The sequence below is a fragment of the Gorilla gorilla genome, chromosome 13 (genome assembly GCF_029281585.2).
Source record: "Gorilla gorilla gorilla isolate KB3781 chromosome 13, NHGRI_mGorGor1-v2.1_pri, whole genome shotgun sequence".
In the NCBI taxonomy this organism is placed as follows: Eukaryota; Metazoa; Chordata; class Mammalia; order Primates; family Hominidae; genus Gorilla; species Gorilla gorilla.
The window spans coordinates 48,788,982-48,810,205 of NC_073237.2; the positions used below are offsets into that span (position 1 = coordinate 48,788,982).

The following is a 21,224-nucleotide window of genomic DNA, read 5'->3' on the forward strand; positions in this document are numbered from 1 at the left end:
AAAATGCAGGCCAAAATATTTGTTTACATTTTACCTGAATAATTTCAGAATTAAATTTTGATTCCAAATGCGCTGCTCTTTCTGCTTCAATGCTTCACAAGAACAGACAGTGGGTGAGACCTGGCCTGTAGGCTATAGTGTGCCAACTCCTCCACTAAGGTAGCATATCTCAACTGTATCCTAACCTTATATACAATAATGAGTGTCATAACAATATGTTACCCATTCTCAATGCACACCTTCGTTCTCTGAACATAGTGCTGTTTTCCCCAGCTGTTATAACACAAATTAAGAAAATGCAGGCCAAAATATTTGTTTACATTTTACCTGAATAATTTCAGAATTAAATTTTGATTCCAAATGCGCTGCTCTTTCTGCTTCAATGTTTTCTTCTAATTTCCTCACTCTTAGAATAGTTGCCTGAAAACAAATTAAAAGTTTAAATTCATAAACATTGGTATTTAAAGAAGATATGGATCACTACAGTCCAGAATTATAATTAACACTTTAGATTAGTGGACTTGCAGCCTCATTTTTTTTTTCTTTGCAAGAATGGAATGTAAAATTCATGCTCAGGAAGAATGCTTCCAGAGCCTGCTTTTTTTTTCTTTACACTTTATAGAGGTATAACTTATATATAATAACCTACACATAGTGAAAATATGCTTTTTGATAAATTTTTATACACACACACACACACAAACACGTACACATCCGTTAAATCACTGCCACAATCAATATAGGAAACATTTCCATCACTCTTAAAAGATTCCTTATGTCTCTTGGTAATGCCTTCCTCCAGCCCTCACCACCCCACCACATACCCAAGTAATCACGAATCTGCTTTTTGTCACTACAGAACGGTTTGTATTTTCTGGAGTTGTATATAAATTGAATCATATATTATGCTTTTTATTGCCAGGCTTCTATCCCCTTACATAATTATTTTGAGACCCATCCATGTGGTTGCATGCATCAATAGTTCATTCATTTTCATTGTTAAATAGTGTTCCACTTTATTAATAGACCACAATTGGTTTATCTGTTCACCTACTGATGGACATTTGAGTTGTTTCCAGTTTAGGCAATTACAAATAAAGCTGCTATGAGCATTTGTGTGCAAGACTTTGTAGAGACACACACTTTCATTTCTCTGGGGTAAATAGTGAAGAATGGAATGAATGGGTGAAATGACAGGTACATATTGATTTTTTTTTTTTTTTTTTTTTTTGAGACGGAGTCTCGCTCTGTCACCCAGGCTGGAGTGCAGTGGCGCCATCTAGGCTCACTGCAAGCTCTACCTCCCGGGTTCATACCATTCTCCCGCCTCATCCTCCCAAGTAGCTGGGACTACACGTACCGGCCACCACGCCCAGCTAATTTTTTATATTTTTAGTAGAGACGGGATTTCACCGTGCTAGCCAGGATGGTCTCGATCTCCTGACCTCGTGATCTGCCTGCCTCAGCCTCCCAAAGTGCTAGGATTACAGGCGTCAGCCACCGCACCCAGCCATATTGAATATTTTAAGAAACTGCCACACTGTTTTCCAAAGTGATGGTGCCAATTTACATTCCTAACACCAATGTATGAAATTTTCCATCGTTCCACATCCTCACCAACACTTGCTACGGTCATTTTCAGTTTTTGGTTTCTTGAGGTTTTACAGACAATCAAATAGGCATGTAGTGGTTATCTCATTTTAGTTTTAATTTGCACTGCCCCAATAACTAATGACACTGAGCATCTTTTCGTGTACCTATTTGCCAACTGTATATCTTCTTTGAAGAAGTATATGTTCAAATATTTTCATCAGTTTTTAATTGGGCTGTTTATTTTCATATTACTGAGCTTTAAAAGTTCATTATACAATCTGAAAACAAGTCCTTTGTTAAATATATGATTTGCAAATGTTTTCTCCCAGTCTACGTCCTGTCTTCTCCTTCTCTTAACAGTATCACTTGCAAACCAAAACTTTTCATTATGATGAAGTCTAATTCATCAGTTTTTCAGGCAAGAGTCAGTTTCTGGACAGAAGCAGAAGTCAAGATCTTTATTTTCGAATACAATTTTTGTTCAGAAAATGCAACCCTGGGAAGTAGCGGATTACTAGTCCCAAAAAGGGAATCGGTCATGACCAAGAATCTGTTCGGGACAGAAAAACAGAACTATGGGAACATCCAGCATGTCTCAACATAACAGTGGCAAAGAAAAGCCATGCCTAGAGTCCTGTCTGTCAATGGGGTAGTTCAATAGGGACAGAAAAAGGCATTACTAATTTGATTTCCCTTCCTAGATGAAATTTGGCGAAAAAATAAATTAATATTCATTATATTTACTAAACCATTTACCCTAAGCCAAGTTTTTTTTTTTTTTATACTTTAAGTTTGAGGGTGCATGTGCACAATGTGCAGGTTAGTTACATAGGTATACATGTGCCATGTTGGTGTGCTGCACCCATTAACTCGTCATTTAACATTAGGTATATCTCCTAATGCTATCCCTCCCTGCTCCCCTGACCCCACAACAGGCTCCGGTGTGTGATGTTCCCCTTCCTGTGTCCATGTGTTCTCATTGTTCAATTCCCACCTAAGAGCGATAACAGGCGGTGTTTGGTTTTTTGTCCTTGCAATAGTTTGCTCAGAATGATGGTTTCCATCTTCATCCATGTACCTACAAAGGACATGAACTCATCGTGTTTTATGGCTGCATAGTATTCCATGGTGTATATGTGCCACATTTTCTCAAACCAATCTATCATTGTTGGATATTTGGGTTGGATGCAAGTCTTTACTATTGTGAATAGTGCCACAATAAACATATGTGTGCATGTGTCTTTATAGCAGCATGATTTATAACCCTTTGGGTATATACCCAGTAATGGGATGGCTGGGTCAAACCGTATTTCTAGTTCTAGATCCTTGAGGAATTGCCACACTGACTTCCACAATGGTTAAATTAGTTTACAGTCCTTCCAACAGTGTAAAAGTGCTCCTATTTCTCCACATCCTCTATAGCACCTGTTGTTTCCTGACTTTTTAATGATCACCATTCTAACTGGTGTAAGATGGTATCTCACTGTGGTTTTGATTTGCATTTCTCTGATGGCCAGTGATGATGAGCATTTTTTCATGTGTCTGTTGGCTGCATAAATGACTTCTTTTGAGAAGTGTCTGTTCATATCCTTCGCCCACTTGTTGATGGGGTTTTTTATTCTTGTAAATTTGTTTAAGTTCTTTGTAGATTCTGGATATTAGCCCTTTATCAGATGAGTAGATTCCAAAAATTTTCTCCCATTCTGTAGGTTACTTGTTCACTCTGCTGGTAGTTTCTTTTGCTGTGCAGAAGCTCTTTAGTTTAATTAGATCCCATTTGTCAATTTTGGCTTTTGTTGCCATTGCTTTTGGTGTTTTAGACATGAAGTCCTTCCACATGCCTATGTCCTGAATGGTATTGCCTAGGTTTTCTTCTAGACTTTTTATGGTTTTAGGTTTAACATTTAAGTCTTTAATCCATTTTGAATTAATTTCTGTATAAGGTGTAAGGAAGGGATCCAGTTTCAGCTTTCTACATATGGCTAGCCAGTTTTCCCAGCCCCATTTATTAAACAGGGAGTCCTTTCCCCATTTCTTGATTTTGTCAGGTTTGTGTAAGATTGGATGGTTGTAGATGTGTGCTATTACTTCTGAGGGCTCTGTTCTGTTCCATTGGTCTATATCTCTGTTTTGGTACCAGTACCATGCTGTTTTGGTTACTGTAGCCTTATTGTATAGTGTGAAGTCAGGTAGCATGATGCCTCCAGCTTTGTTCTTTTTGCTTAGGATTGACTTGGCAATGTGGGCTCCTTTTTGGTTCCATGTGAACTTTAAAGTAGTTTTTTTTCCATTTCTGTGAAGAAAGTCATTGGTAGCTTGATGGGGATGGCATTGAATCTATAAATTACCTTGGGGAGTATGGCCATTTTCACGATATTGATTCTTCCTACCCATGAGCATGGAATGTTCTTCCATTTGTTTGTATCCTCTTTTATTTCCTTGAGCAGTGGTTTGTAGTTCTCCTTGAAGAGGTCCTTCACATCCCTTGTAAGTTGGATTCCTAGGTATTTTATTCTCTTTGAAGCAATTGTGAATGGGAGTTCACTCATTATTTGGCTCTCCGTTTGTCTGTTGTTGGTGTGTAAGAATGCTTCTGATTTTTGCACATTAATGTTGTATCCTGAGACTTTGCTGAAGTTGCTTAACAGTTTAAGGAGATTTTGGGCTGAGACAATGGTGTTTTCTAGATATACAATCATGTCATCTGCAAACAGAGACAATTTGACTTCCTCTTTTCCTCACTGAATACCCTTTATTTCCTTCTCCTGCCTGATTGCCCTGGCCAGGACTTCCAACACTATGCTAAATAGGAATGGAGAGAGAGGTCATCCCTGTCCTGTGCCAGTTTTCAAAGGGAATGCTTCCAGTTTTTGCCCATTCGGTATGATATTAGCTGTGGGTTTGTCAAAGACAGCTCTTATTCTTTTGAGATACATCCCATCAATACCTAATTTATTTAGAGTTTTTAGCATGAAGCGTTGTTGAATTTTGTCAAAGGCCTTTTCTGTATCTATTGAGATAATCATGTGGTTTTTGTCTTTGGGTCTGTTTATAAGCTGGATTATGTTATTGATTTGCATATGTTGAACCAGCCTTGCATCCCAGGGATGAAGCCAACTTGATCATGGTGGATAAGCTTTTTGATGTGCTGCTGGATTCGGTTTGCCAGTATTTCATTGAGGATTTTTGCATCAATGTTCATCAGGGATATTGGTCTAAAATTCTCTTTTTTTGTTGTGTCTCTGCCAGGCTTTGGTATCAGGATGATGCTGGTCTCATAAAATGAATTAGGGAGGATTCTCTCTTTTTCTATTGATTGGAATAGTTTCAGAAGGAATGGTACCAGCTCCTCTTTATACCTCTGGTAGAATTCGGCTATGAATCCATCTGGTCCTGGACATTTTTTGGTTGGTAGGCTATTATTGCCTCAATTTCAGAACCTGTTATTGGTCTTTTCAGGGATTCAACTTCTTCCTGGTTTAGTCTTGGGTGGGTGTATGTGTCCAGGAATTTATCCATTTCTTCTAGATTTTCTAGTTTATTTGCATAGAGGTGTTTATAGTATTCTCTGATGGTAGTTTGTATTTCTGTGGGATTGGTGGTGATATCCCCTCTATCTTTTTTTATTACATCTTTGATTCTTCTCTCTTTTCTTCTTTATTAGTCTTGCTAGCGGTCTATCAATTTTGTTGATCTTTTCAAAAAAACAGCTCCTGGATTCACTGATTTTTTGAAGGGTTTTTTGTGTCTCTATTTCTTTCCGTTCTGCTCTGATCTTAGTTATTTCTTGCCTTCTGCTAGCTTTTGAATGTGTTTGCTCTTGCTTCTCTAGTTCTTTTAATTGTGATGTTAGGGTGTTGATTTTAGATCTTTCCTGCTTTCTCTTGAGGGCATTTAGTGCTATAAATTTCCCTCTACACACTGCTTTGAATGTGTCCCAGAGATTCTGGTATGTTGTGCCTTTGTTCTCATTGGTTTCAAAGAATGTCTTTATTTCTGCCTTCATTTCATTATGTACCCAGTAGTCTTTCAAGCGCAGGTTTTTCAGTTTCCATGTAGTTGAGCGGTTGTGAGTTTCTTAATCCTGAGTTCTAGTTTGATTGCACTGTGGTCAGAGAGACAGTTTGTTATAATTTCTGTTCTTTTACATTTGCTGAGGAGTGCTTTACTTCCAACTATGTGATCAATGTTGGAATAAGTGTCATGTGGTGCTAAGAAGAATGTAGATTCTGTTGATTTGGGGTGGAGAGTTCTGTAGATGTCTATCAGGTCGACTTGGTGCAGAGCTGAGTTCAATTCCTGGATATCCTTGTTAACTTTCTGTCCAGTTCATCTGTCTAATGTTGACAGTGGGGTGTTAAAGTCTCCCATTTTTATTGTGTGGGACTCTAAGTCTCTTTGTAGGTCTCTCAGGACTTGCTTTATGAATCTGAGTGCTCCTGTATTGGGTTCATATATATTTAGGATAGTTAGCTCTTCTTGTTGAATTGATCCCTTTACCATTATGTAATGGCCTTCTTTGTATCTTTTGATCTTTGTTGGTTTAAAGTCTGTTTTATCAGAGACTAGGATGGCAACCCCTGCCTTTTTATGTTTTCCATTTGCTTGGTAGATCTTCCTCCATCCTTTTATTTTGAGCCTATGTGTCTCTGCACGTGAGATGGGTTTCCTGAATACAGCACACTGATGGGTCTTGACTCTTTATCCAATTTGCCAGTCTGTGTCTTTTAATTGGAGCATTTAGCCCATTTACATTTAAGGTTAACATTGTTATGTGTGAATTTCATCCTGTCATGATGTTAGCTGGTTGTTATGCTTGTTAGTTGATGCAGTTTCTTCCTAGCCTCGATGGTCTTTACAATTTGGCATGTTTTTGCAGTGGCTGGTACTGATCGTTCCTTTCCATGTTTAGTGCTTCCTTCAGGAGCTCTTTTAGGGCAGGCCTGGTGGTGACAAAATCTCTCAGCATTTGCTTGTCTGTAAAGGATTTTATTTCTCCTTCACTTATGAAGCTTAGTTTGGCTGGATAAGAAATTCTGGGTTGAAAATTCTTTTCTTTAAGAATGTTGAATATTGGCCCCCACTCTCTCCTGGCTTGTAGAGTTTCTGCTGAGAGATCCACTGTTAGTCTGATGGGCTTCCCTTTGTGGGTAACCCAACCTTTCTCTCTGGCTGCCCTTAACATTTTTATCTTCATTTCAACTTTGGTGAATCTGACAATTATGTGTCTTGGAATTGCTCTTCTCGAGGAGTATCTTTGTGGCGTTCTCTGTATTTCCTGAATTTGAATGTTGACCTGCCTTGCTAGACTGGGGAAGTTCTCCTGGATAATATCCTGCAGAGTGTTTTCCAACTTGGTTCCATTCTCCCCGTCACATTCAGGTACACCAATCAGAAGTAGATTTCGTCTTTTCACATGGTCCCATATTTCTTGGAGGCTTTGTTCATTTCTTTTTATTCTGTTTTCTCTAAACTTCTCTTCTTGCTTCATTTCATTCATTTGATCTTTCATCACTGATACCCTTTCTTACAGTTGATCGAATCAGCTACTGAGGCTTGTGCATTTGTCACGTACTTCTCGTGCCGTGGTTTTCAGCTCCATAAGGTCCTTTAAGGTCTTCTCTCTGCATTGGTTATTGTAGTTAGCCATTTGTCTAATTTTTTTTCAAGGTTTTTAACTTCTTTGCGATGGGTTCGAACTTCCTCCTTTAGCTCGGAGTAGTTCGATCATCTGAAGCCTTCTTCTCTCAACTCGTCAAAGTCATTCTCTGTCCAGCTTTGTTCTGTTGCTGGGGAGGAGCTGAGTTCCTTTGGAGGAGGATACGTGCTCTGATTTTTAGAGTTTCCAGTTTTTCTGCTCTGTTTTTTCCCTATCTTTGGTTTTATCTACCTTTGGTCTTTGATGATGGTGACATACAGATGGGGTTTTGGTGTGGATGTCCTTTCTGTTTGTTAGTTTTCCTTCTAACAGTCAGGACCCTCAGCTGAAGGTCTGTTGGAGTTTGCTGGAAGTCCACTCCAGACCCTGTTTGCCTGGGTATCAGCAGTGGAGGCTGCAGAACAGCGGATATCGGTGAACAGCAAATGTTGCTGCCTGATCGTTCCTCTGGAAGTTTTGTCTCAGAGGAGTACCCAGCCGTGTGAGGTGTCAGTCTGCCCCTACTGGGGGGTGCCTCCCAGTTAGGCTACTCGGGGGTCAGGGACCCACTTGAGGAGGCAGTCTGTCCATTCTCAGATCTCCAGCTGCGTGCTGGGAGAACCACTACTCTCTTCAAAGCTGTCAGACAGGGACATTTAAGTCTGCAGAGGTTTCTGCTGCCTTTTGTTTGGCTATGCCCTGCCCCAAGAGGTGGAGTCTACAGAGGCAGGCAGGCCTCCTTGGGCTGCGGTGGGCTCCACCCAGTTTGAGCTTCCCAGCCGCTTTGTTTACCTACTCAAGCCTCCACAATGGTGGGCACCCCTCCCCCAGCCTCGCTGCCGCCTTGCAGTTTGATCTCAGACTGCTGTGCTAGCAATGAGCGAGGCTCCATGGGCATAGGACCCTCCGAGCCAGGTGCGGGATATAATCTCCTGGTGTGCCATTTGCTAAGACCGTTGGAAAAGTGCAGTATTAGGGTGGGAGTGACCCAATTTTCCAAGTGCTGTCACCCCTTTCTTTGACTAGTAAAGGGAATCCCCTGACCCCTTGCGCTTCCTGGGTGACGCGATGCCTCACTCTGCTTCGGCTCACACTCGGTGCACTGCACCCACTTTCCAACACTCCCCAGTGAGATGAACCCAGTACCTGAGTTGAAAATGCTGAAATCACCCATCTTCTGCGTCGCTCACGCTGGGAGCTATAGACTGGAGCTGTTCCTATTCAGCCATCTTGGCTCCACCCACTTAGCCAAGTTTTTATTAATGTTCAACTTGATTAATCTGACTTTCCTTCTCTCCCACCATTTCTTTTTGTTTACAGACAAAGATGGTAATGGATCACGATGAAAAGAAATAGAAATAAAAACTGAATAATCCACAAACTAATCAAGCAGTCTGTGAATAACTTAGAAATGACTATACTTCTTTCTGGGCAAATCATTCCCATAATGATTATCATAGTGCAGAGCATAAACACAAACATCCCTTCTTCTCTAGAGGCCTTTGTAGATGCACCTGTTTCTGATGGCCTTCACAGTCATGGAGTAATCATGCTTCAGGATATAATCACTCTGTGTTTTGCAAACATGAAAATCACAAAATATTCTTTTACAATGAACTATTTGCTTTATTTAGATTCTACAACCCTATGGAAAATATTTCTTAATGAGCTATTACACTAGAAAATAGTTTTCGTTTTTTTTTTTTACAGAAAGCAATAAATCCAAATATGATCCTTTTGGGTCTCAAGGTAATTTAAATACAAAGGATAAAATAATACTTTGAATAAAATCTGACATTTATAATTTATACTACTAGAGTATTTAAAAATAACAGGCATTCTGCTGAAAGGTGAAACTAGTAAATATTCACAGTTTTGACTGAAGACTCAAAACACTCTGAAAACCAAGAAATGAGGACATTTGGATATCTGATGTAACTAAGGAATTATTATTACTTTTTAGGTGTGATAATGATTAGAATTTTTTTAAACCCCAATCTTTGGGCCAGGCACAGTGGCCCCCACCACTTTGGGAAGCTGAGGTGAGAGGCCTGCTTGAGGCCAAGAGTTTGAGACCAGCCTGGGCAACAGAGAAAAACTGCGTCTCTATAAAAGAATTAACTAAGTAAATTTTTTTAATTAATAAATAAAATAAACTCATCTTTTAAAAAATACATACTAAAGTGTTCAGGGATGAAACTATGTAATGTCTAGATATGGTTTAAAATAATCAAACTGGGAGTTAGGGGTGGGGGTTGGTGTTCATAAAATAAGATTGGTCATAAGCTGATAACTGTTGAAGCTAAATCATAGGCACTTGGGGTTTCACTATAATATTCTTTCTACTTTCATGTATGTATGAAATTTTCCATATTGAGAAACATTTTTTAAACATCTAAAGCAAAGTTATTAAAGTTAAGGGGGAAGAATGGCAATGGTATCATTATTTACCCAATTAACAAAATTAGGCCAGGCACAGTGGCTCACACTTGTAATCCCTGCACTTCAGAAGGCCAACTCAGGCAGATCACTTGAGCCCAGGAGTCCAAGGCCAGCCTGGGCAACATGGTGAAACACCAATTCTACAAAAAAAATTCAAAAATTAGCCAGGCATGGTGATGTGCACCTGTAGTCCCAGCAACTTGGGAGGCTGAGGTGGGAGGATCACTTGAGCCCAGGAAATCAAGGCTGCAGTGAGCTGTCATGGTGCTACTGCACTCCAACCTAGGCAAGAGGAACGAGACCCCAGCTAAAAATATATAGGTATATATTTTGACAATGACAACAACAAAAAACCACTAGAATGAATTAAGACTTTCACGACTAAACAGAAAAAGTAAATGGGAAGTGGGAGTTTAACTCAAACTATTCCTACATATATTGCTGACGTGATAAGATAAGGTGAAGAAAATATTCCCCACATAGTCACTTTTTTCCCACCCTTCTCAAAAAATGTTTCCACAGAATACCAGTCCCACAGGATGTTATTAGCTACTATATAAAAAAGCAGTTTCATCATCAGAAGCATGTGAGAAACACAAAATTAAGCCAAACAATTTTCTTTACTAAAGACTTATCAAAACGTTAACATGACAATCTTGAAAAAGAAGAATAAAGATGGAAGACATATGTCATAATTGCAAAACTCACTACAAAGCTACAGTGATCAGCTGAGCATGGTGGCTCACGCCTGTAATCCCAGTGCTTTGGGAGGCCAAGACAGGTGGACAGCTTGAGCCCAGAAGTTCAAGACCAGCCTGGGCAACATGGTAAAACCCTGTCTCTATCAAAACAAAAACAAAAAACAAAAATTAGCCAAGTGTGGTGGTGGCCACCTGTAAACCCAGCTACAAGGGAGGCTAAGGTGAGAGAATGGCTTGAGCCTGGGAGGCAGAGGTTACAGTAAGCAAAGATTCAGCCAGGTGACAGAGCCAGACTCTGTCTCAAAAAAAAAAAAAGCTACAATAATCAAAACAATGTGGTACCAGCAAAAGGATACACATATAGATTCATATAGATCCACAGAAAGGAACTGACGATCCAGAAATAAACTCACGAATGGGTGGTCAGTTTATTTTTGACAATGGTGCCATCACCACTCAATGGAAAAGATTCATCTTTTCATTAAATGATGCTGAGACAATTGGAATAAACAGGCAAAAGAATAAATTTGGATCCCATACCTCATATCATATAAAAAAATAAATTCTAAATGGATCAATGACCTAAATATATGAGCTAAAAACCATAAAACTCTTAGAAGAAAACATACGGGTAAATCTTCATAGTCTGGGCGACATAGTGAAACCTGGTCTTTACAAAAAAATTAAATTAGCCGGGTGTGGTGAGGCGCACTTATGGTCCCAGCTACTTGGGAGGCTAAAGTGGAAAGGACGGCTTGGGCCCAGGAGGTTGAGACTTCAGTGAGCTGAGATCATGCCACTGCACTCCAGCCTCAGCAATACAGCAAGACCCTGTCTCAAAAAAAATCCAAAAATCTTCATGACCTTAGATTTGGCAATGGATTCTCAGATAGCAAAAGCACAAGCATAAATAAATAAATAAATAAACAAACAAACAACTTCATAGAAATTAAAAACTTATTACAACACTATTCACAATAGCAAAGGTATGTAATCAACCTAGGTGTCCATCAACAAATGAATAAAGAAAGTGGGTTATATATACACAATGGAATACTACTTGGCCATAAAAAAAAGAATGAAATGCTGTCATTTGCAGCAATATGAATGGAACTAGAGGTCATTATGTTAAGTAAAATAAGCCAGGCACAAAAACACAAATATCGCACGTTCTCACTCATATGTGAGAGCTAAAAAAGTTAATCTCGGCTGGGCATGGTGGCTCATGCCTGTAATCCTAGCACTTTGGAAGGCTGAGGTGAGAGGATTGCTTGAGGTCAGGAGTTCAAGACCAGTCTGAGCAAAATCTCTATAAAAAAGTGAGACCTCATCTCTATTAAAAAAAAAAAAAAAAAAAACTATAGGCCAGGCATGGTGGCTCACGCCTGTAATCCCAGTACTTTGGGAGGCCGAGGCGGGCAGACGACCTGAGGTCAGGAGTTCAAGACCAGGCTGGCCAACATGGCGAAACCCCGTCTCTACTAAAAACACAAAAATTAGCTAGGTGTCGTAGCAGGCGCCTGTAATCCCAGCTACTCAGGAGGCTGAGGCAGGAGAATCACTTGAACCCGGGAGGTGAAAGTTGCAGTGAGTGGAGATTGCACACTGCACTCCAGCCTGGGTGAGACAGTGAGACTTCATCTCAAAAAAAAAAAATTCTAAAAAATTAAAAAATAAAAATAAAAAAAGTTAATCTCAAGGAGGTAGAGAGTAGAATGACAGGATAGTTATCAGAGGCTGGAAAGGGTGTCAGGGTGTGGGTGGCAGGGCAGACAGATTGACTACTGGGTACAAACATACAGTTAGAAGGAATAAGTTCTAAAGTTAGATAGCAGAGTAGGGTGACTACAGTTAACAACAATGTATTGTATATTTTAAAATAGCTGGAAGAGAGATCTTCAAATATTCCTAACACATAGAAATGATCAATGTTCAAGATGATGAATAGCCTAACTAGCGACTTGATAATTTCATTCTATGCACATTAAAAAAAACACATGTACCCCATAAATATGTATAAATTTTATGTAACAATACAAAATTTAAAAGACAAAAAACATATGTGTATCAAAGGACTTTATTAGGAAAATGAAAAGATAACCTAAAGAATGGGAGAAAATACTTTCAAATCATATATCTGAGCATGTACTAGTATCCAGAATAAAAAAAGAAATACGATAAAAGGACAACTCAAAATATGAGTACAGGACTTAGACATTTGTCTAAAAAAGATATGTAAATGACCAATAACTACATGAAATGATGCTCAAAACTATTAGTCACCGGGGAAATGAAAACTAAAAACATGAAGAGATACCTTCACACCCACTACATGGTTATAATTTATTTTTTTCTTTTTTTTATTATACTTTAAGTTCTAGGGTACATATGCACAACGTGAAGGTTTTTTACATATGTATACACGTGCCATGTTGGTGTGCTGCACCCATTAACTCGTCATTTGCATTAGGTATATCTCATAATGCTATCCCTCCCCCATCCCTCCACCCCACGACAGGCCCCGGTGTGTGATGTTCCCCATCCAGTGTCCAAGTGTTCTCATTGTTCAATTCCCACCTATGAGCGAGAACATATGGTGTTTGGTTTTTTGTCCTTGCGATAGTTTGCTCACAATGATGGTTTCCAGCTTCATCCATGTCCCTACAAAGGACATAAACTCATCATTTTTATGGCTGCATAGTATTCCATGGTGTATATGTGCCCCATTTTCTTAATCCAGTCTATCATGGTTGGACATTTGGGTTGGTTCTAAGTCTTTGCTATTGTGAACAGTGCCGCAATAAACATATGTGTGCATGTGTCTTTATAGCAGCATGATTTATAATCCTTTGGGTATATACCCAGTAATGGGATGGCTGGCTCAAACCATATTTCTAGTTTTAGATCCTTGAGGAGTTGCCACACTGTCTTCCACAATGGTTAAATTAGTTTACAGTCCTTCCAACAGTGTAAAAGTGCTCCTATTTCTCCACATCCTCTATAGCACCTGTTGTTTCCTGACTTTTTAATGATCGCCATTCTAACTGGTGTGAGATGGTACCTCATTGTGGTTTTGATTTGCATTTCTTTGATGGCCAGTGATGATGAGCATTTTTTCATGTGTCTGTTGGCTGCATAAATGTCTTCTTTTGAGAAGTGTCTGTTCATATCCTTCACCCACTTGTTGATGGGGTTGTTTGTTTTTTTCTTGTAAATTTGTTTGAGTTCATTGTAGATTCTGGATATTAGCCCATTGTCAGATGAGTAGATTCCAAAACTTTTCTCCCATTCTGTAGGTTACCTGTTCACTCTGATGGTAGCTTCTTTTGCTGTGCAGGAGCTCTTTAGTTTAATTAGATCCCATTGGTCAATTTTGGCTTTTGTTGCCATTGCTTTTGGTGTTTTAGTTATGAAGTCCTTGCCCATGCCTATGTCGTGAATGGTATTGCCTAGCTTTTCTTCTAGGGTTTTTATGGTTTTAGGTTTAACATTTAAGTCTTTAATTCATTTTGAATTAATTTTTGTATAAGGTGTAAGGAAGGAATCCAGTTTCAGCTTTCTACGTATGGCTAGCCAGTTTTCCAAGCACCATTTATTAAATAGGGAATCCATTCCCCATTTCCTGTTTTTGTCAGATTTGTCAAAGATCAGATGGTTGTAGGTGTGTGGTATTACTTCTGAGAGCTCTGTTCTGTTCCATTGGTCTATATCTCTGTTTTGGTACCAGTACCATGCTGTTTTGGTTACTGTAGCCTTGTAGTAGTGTGAAGTCAGGTAGCGTGATGCCTCTAGCTTTTCTCTTTTGGCTTAGGATTGTCTTGGCAATGCGGGCTCTTTTTTGGTTTCATATGAACTTCACAGTAGTTTTTTCCAATTCTGTGAAGAAAGTCATTGGTAGCTTGATGGGGATGGCACTGAATCAATAAATTACCTTGGGCAGTATGGCCATTTTCATGATATTGATTCTTCCTATCCATGAGCATGGAAGGTTCTTCCATTTGTTTGTGTCCTCTTTTATTTTGTTGAGCACTGGTTTGTAGTTCTCCTTGAAGAAGTCTTTCACATCCCTTGTAAGTTTATTCCTAGGTATTTTATTCTATTTGTAACAACTGTGAATGGGAGTTCACTCATGAGTTGGCTCTCTGTTTCTCTGTTATTGGTGTATAAGAATGCTTGTGATTTTTGCACATTGATTTTGTATCCTGAGACTTTGCTGAAATTGCTTATCAGCTTAAGTAGATTTTGGGCTGAGACGATGGGGTTTTCTGACAATCATGTCATCTACAAACAGGGATAATTTGACTTCCTCTTTTCCTCATTGAATACCCTTTCTTTCTCCTGCCTGATTGCCCTGGCCAGAACTTCCAACACTATGTTGAATAGGAGTGGTGAGAGAGGGCATCCCTGTCTTCGGCCAGTTTTCAAAGGGAATGTTTCCAGTTTTTGCCCATTCAGTATGATATTGGCTGTGGGTTTGTCATAGATAGCTCTTATTATTTTGAGACACGTCCCATCAATACCTAATTTATTGAGAGTTTTTAGCATGAAGGGCTGTTGAATTTTGCCAAAGGCCTTTTCTGCATCTATTGAGATAATCATGTGGTTTTTGTTGTTGGTTCTGTTCATGTGATGGATTACGTTTATTGATTTGCATATGTTGAACCAGCCTTGCATCCCAGGGATGAAGCCAACTTGATCATGGTGGATAAGCTTTTCGATGTGCTGCTGGATTCGGTTTGCCAGCATTTTATTGAGGATTTGTGCATCGATGTTTATCAGGGACATTGGTCTAAAATTCTCTTTTTTCGTTGTGTCTCTGCCAGGCTTTGGTATCAGGATGATGCTGGCCTCATAAAATGAGTTAGGGAGGATTCCCTCTTTTTCTATTGATTGGAAAAGTTTCAAAAGGAATGGTACCAACTCCTCCTTGTACCTCTGGCAGAATTCGGCTGTGAATCGTCTGGTCCTGTACTTTTTTTGGTTGGTTAGGTTATTGATTATTGCCTCAATTTCAGAGCCTGTTACTGGTGTATTTTGGGATTCAGCCTCTTTTTGGTTTAGTCTTGGGAGAGTGTATGTGTCCAGGAATTTATCCATTTCTTCTAGATTTTCTAGTTTATTTGTATAGAGGTGTTTATAGTATTCTCTGATGGTAGTTTGTATTTCTGTGGGATCGGTGGTGATATCCCCTTTATCATTTTTTATTGTGTCTATTTGATTCTTCTCTCTTTTCTTCTTTATTAGTCTTGCCAGCGGTCTATCAATTTTGTTGATCTTTTCAAAAAAACAGCTGCTAAATTCATTGATTTTTCTGAAGGGTTTTTTTGTGTCTCTATCTCCTTCAGTTCTGCTCTTAGTTATTTCTTGCCTTCTGCTAGCTTTTGAATGTGTTTGCTCTTGCTTCTCTAGTTCTTTTAATTGTGATGTTAGGGTGTTGATTTTAGATCTTTCCTGCTTTCTCTTGTGGGCATTTAGTGCTGTAAATTTCCCTCTACACACTGCTTTGAATGTGTCCCAGAGATTCTGGTATGTTGTGTCTTTGTTCTCATTGGTTTCAAAGAACATCTTTATTTCTGCCTTTATTTCGTTATGTACCCAGTAGTCATTCAGGAGCAGGTTGTTCAGTTTCCATGTAGTTGAGTGGTTTTGAGTGAGTTTCTTAATCCTGAGCTCTAGTTTGATTGCACTGTGGTCTAAGAGACACTTTGTTAAAATTTCTGTTCTTTTGCATTTGCTGAGGAGTGCTTTACTTCCAACTATGTGGTCAATTTTGGAATAAGTGCAATGTGGTACTGAGAAGAATGTATATTCTGTTGATTTGGGGTGGAGAGTTCTGTAGATGTCTGTTAGGTCTGCTTGGTGCAGAGCTGAGTTCAATTCCTGGATATCCTTGTTAACTTTCTCTCTAGTTGATCTGTCTAATGTTGACAGTGGGGTGTTAAAGTCTCCCATTATTATTGTGTGGGAGTCTAAGTCTTTTTGTAGGTCTCTAAGGATTTGTTTTATGAATCTGAGTACTCCTGTATTGGGTGCATATATATTTAGGATAGTTAGCTCTTCTTGTTGAATTGATCCCTTTATCATTATGTAATAGCCTTCTTTGTCTCTTTTGATCTTTGTTGGTTTAAAGTCAGCTTTATCAGAGACTAGGATTGCAACCCCCGCTTTTTTTCTTTTCCATTTTCTTGGTAGATCTTCCTCCATCCCTTCCTTTTAAGGCTATGTGTGTCTCTGCACATGACATGGGTCTCCTGAATACAGCACACTGATGGGTCTTGAATCTTTATCCAATTTGCCAGTCTGTGTCTTTTAATTGGAGCATTTAGCCCATTTACATTTAGGCTAATATTGTTATGTGTGAATTTGATCCTGTCATTATGATGTTAGCTGGTTATTTTGCTCATTAGTTGATGCAGTTTCTTCCTTCCTAGCATGGATGGTCTTTACAATTTGGCATATTTTTGCAGGGGCTCGTATCAGTTTTTCCTTTCCATGTTTATTGCTTCCTTCAGGAGGTCCTGTAAGGCAGGCCTGGTGGTGACAAAATCTCTCAGCATTTGCTTGTCTGTAAAGGATTTTATTTCTCCTTCACTTATGAAGCTTAGTTTGGCTGGATAAGAAATTCTGGGTTGAAAATTCTTTTCTTTAAGAATGTTGAATATTGGCCCCCACTCTCTTCTGGCTTGTAGAGTTTCTGCTGAGAGATCCACTGTTAGTCTGATGGGCTTCCCTTTGTGGGTAGCCCAACCTTTCTCTCTGGTTGCCCTTAACATTTTTATCTTCATTTCAACTTTGGTGAATCTGACAATTATGTGTCTTGGAATTGCTCTTCTCGAGGAGTATCTTTGTGGCATTCTCTGTATTTCCTGAATTTGAATGTTGGCCTGCCTCACTAGGTTGGGGAAATTCTCCTGGATAATATCCTGAAGAGTGTTTTCCAACTCGGTTCCATTCTCCCCATCACTTTCAGGTACACCAATCAGACATAGATGTGGTCTTTTCACATAGTCCCATATTTCTTGGACATTCCGTTCATTTCTTTTTACTCTTTTTTCTCTAAACTTCTCTTATCACTTCATTTCATTCATTTGATCTTCAATCACTGATACCCTTTCTTTCACTTGTTCAAATCGGCTACTGAACCTTGTGCACGCATCATGTAGTTCTCGTGCCATGGTTTTCAGCTCAATCAGGTTATTTAAGGACTTCTCTACACTGTTTATTCTAGTTAGCCATTCGTCCAACCTTTTTTCAACATTTTTAGCTTCTTCACAATGGGTTCGAACATCCTCCTTTAGCTCAGAGCAGTTTGTTATTACCGATCATCTAAAGCTTTCTTCTCTCACCTCCTCAAAGTCATTCTCCGTCCAGCTTTGTTCTGTTGCTGGGGAGGAGCTGAGTTCCTTTGGAGAGGTAGAAGAGCTCTGATTTTTAGAATTTTCAGCTTTTCTGCTCTGTTTTTTCCCCATCTTTGTGGTTTTATCTACCTTTGGTCTTTGATGATGGTGACATACAGATGGGGTTTTGGTGTGAATGTCCTTTCTGTTTGTTAGTTCTCCTTCTAACAGGACCCTCAGCTGCAGGTCTGTTGGAGTTTGCTGGAGGTCCACTCCAGACCCTGTTTGCCTGGATATCAGCAGCGGAAGCTGCAGAACAGCAAATATTGCTGAACAGCCAATGTTGCTGCCTGATCGTTCCTCTGGAAGCTTCAACACGGAGGGGTACCCGGCCGTGTGAGGCATCAGTCTGCCCCTACTAGGGGATGCCTCCCAGGTAGGCTACTCAGGGGTCAGGGACCCTCTTGAAGAGGCAGTCTGTTTGTTTTCAGATCTCAAACTCCATGCTGGGAGAACCACTGCTCTCTTCAAAGCTGTCAGACAGGGACATTTAAGTCTGCAGAGGTTTCTGCTGCCTTTTGTTTGGCTATGCCCTGCCCCCAGAGGTGGAGTCTACAGAGGCAGGCAGGCCTCCTTGGGCTGCGGTGGGCTCCACCCAGTTTGAGCTTCCCTGCCACTTTGTTTACCTACTCAAGCCTCATCAATGGTGGGCGCTCCTCCCCCAGCCTCGCTGCTGCCTTGCAGTTGGATCTCAGACTGCTGTGCTAGCAATAAGCAAGGCTCCGTGGGCATGGGACTCTCCGAGCCAGGTGCGGGATATAATCTCCTGGTGTTCCGTTTGCTAAGACCACTGGAAAAGTGCAGTATTAGGGTGGGAGTGACCTGATTTTCCAGGTGCCATCTGTCACAGCTTCCCTTAGCTAGGAAAGGGAATTCCCTGACCCCTTGCACTTCCCGGGTGAGGCGATGCCTCACCCTGCTTAGGCTCATGCTCACTGGGCTGCACCCACTGTCCTGCACCCACCATCTGACAAGCCCCATTGAGATGAACCCAGTACCTCAGTTGGAAATACAGAAATCACCCATCTTCTGCATCACTCACGCTGGGAGCTGTAGACTGGAGCTGTTCCTATTCGGCCATCTTGGACCAAAACCAGATGGCTATAATTTAAATAACAGAAAATACTGGAAGAAAATTGGAAAAACTAGAAACCTCATACATTACTGATAGGAATGTAAAATGGTTTGGCTGCTGTGGAAAACAGCTTGGTAGCTGCTCAAAAAATTAAACATAGTTACCATATGACCCAGCAATTACATTCCTATATATTTACCCAAGAGAAATGAAAACAGATTCAAAAAATTATGCACAAAAGTTTATAGCAGCATTTTTCATAACAGCCAAAGATGGAATGCACCCAAATGTCCATCAACCGATGAATAAATAAACAAGATGTTGTGAATGCATAGAATGGAATATTATCCAGCAAGAAAATGGAATGAAGTACCAATAAATGTGATACCATGGATTAACCTTGAAAACATATATAAAAAAAGTAAAAGAAGTCAAATACAAAAGACCACATCCTGTATAATTTCAATTATAAGAATTGTCCAGAATAGGCAAATCCAGAGACAAAAAGTATATTAAGTGGTTGCAGGAGGATAGGGGAGAAGGAGAGAACGAAAAGGGCAGTAGCTGCTAATGAATATGAAATTTCTTAGTGGGGTGACGAAAATGCTCTGGAATTAGATAGTGGTAATAGTTGCACAGTATAGTGAATATATTAAAAGCATTGAATTGTATACTTTTAAAGGGTGAGTTTTATGATATGTGAAGTATATCTCAATTGAAAAATAAAGAATCCCTGATTGGAATGTCAAGAAGTGGCAGCCACCTAAATAAAACTTCTGATTCTCATTGTGGAAAAAAAGTTATTTCTAAATGCTGACTTTGAAGCCTTAGAACAAGGGTCCCCCAGAGGTTGTAGGTATAAAGCATGATGCATACTGTAGCAGAGAAATTCTTATGTTTAGCCCACACCAGAATGAGCATTATCCCAGATGGGCCCAATGCTAATTTTTTCTTTAAAAAAGTATAAAGGATAAGGTTCTTGCCCTTAAAGAACTGAAGTCAGTTTTCTCAGTACCTAGTATACTCATTTTAGTTTCTGTAAGTCAAAAAAAAGTCTAGCCAGTCACAAGGAAATAGCCCATAGGATTGAGAATAAATTATTTTAAAAGCTAGCAAAGGACCAAAATCTCACAAACCACCACTAAAGAACTTACTCATGTAACCAAACACCTCCTGTTTCCCAAAAACCTATGGAAATAAATTTTTTTTAAAAAAAGCAAATAAAGGGCACAGAGAGAAAAAAAACAAGGCTAACAATTTTAAAATATTTTCTCAGATTCCAAAAAGCATATATGCTTCTTTATCAAAATGATAGTCATATATTTTGTTAAATGCAGAATATTCAGTGATTCTATAATGAATCAAAAATTCAAGTTTTCACTTCTTGTATGTATATTAATTAGTTAATTAATGATCTAGTTTTCACTCCAAAAATCAAAAAGAGGTTCTGTTTTTCCTGCTTAGAGCAAAACACAGGGGGTTGAAATAATAAAATGGAGATCATGTCTTTATTTTCACAACTTCTCATTTTAAATGAAATGTCAGAAAATTATAAGGTGCTTATTATTACTGAAACTATCAATTACTCAGTAAGGACAGCAAAAAATCTTCACATCTTTAAACAAACTCCTTCCAAGAGTAGGGTTTGTTGATAGACATAATTAAATTTAAGCCTTCTTAATAATTTTTTTAAATCTTCTAGTCCAATGAATTAATTCTCAAATCCAGCAGAGGGTGCTAGAGGAACATCAACATGCTGCTCAAAAACATTTTTTCCAATACCACCTAGGAGAACTAGTGTAACATTCATAAACTGTTTCATAGGCATCCAATCCTAATGTAATCAACAAAGAAAGGGCAGAAAGCGGAACAAAATTCTGGTTAAAATGCATATATATATATATATATATATATATATATATATACACACACGTGTATATATATGTGTATATATATATACGTGTATATATGTGTATATATATATACGTGTATATATGTGTATATACGTGTATATATATGTGTATATATATACGTGTATATATATGTGTATATATATACGTGTACATATATATATGTGTATATATATACGTGTACATATATATGTGTATATATATACGTGTATATATATGTGTATATATATACACACACACACATATGTATGTTCATATATATACTACAGGTTAATTTAACTATATACAGCTTTGCCTATAATACAGGTATTACACTGTACTATGTACTATACACTACGAACAACAGTCCTTTTTTTTTTTTTTTTTTGAGACAGAGTCTCACTCTGTCTCCCAGGCTAGAGTACAGTGGTGCAATCTCAGCTCACTGCAACCACCTCCTGGTTTCAAGCGATTGTCCTGCCTCAGCCT

General features: G+C 39.0%; 1 protein-coding gene across 4 annotated transcripts in view; it reads right to left on the reverse strand.

Moving 5' to 3' along the window:
* CCDC171 (coiled-coil domain containing 171) overlaps positions 1–21,224 on the reverse strand; it is a 422,806-nt gene that overhangs the window by 312,738 nt on the left and 88,844 nt on the right. For all 4 annotated transcript variants that reach the window (XM_031014903.3, XM_031014902.3, XM_055350793.2 and 1 more), the window contains exon 8: positions 328–420. In XM_031014903.3, coding sequence (XP_030870763.3) covers positions 328–420 — 93 coding nt within the window. The remainder of the gene's footprint in view (positions 1–327; positions 421–21,224) is intronic.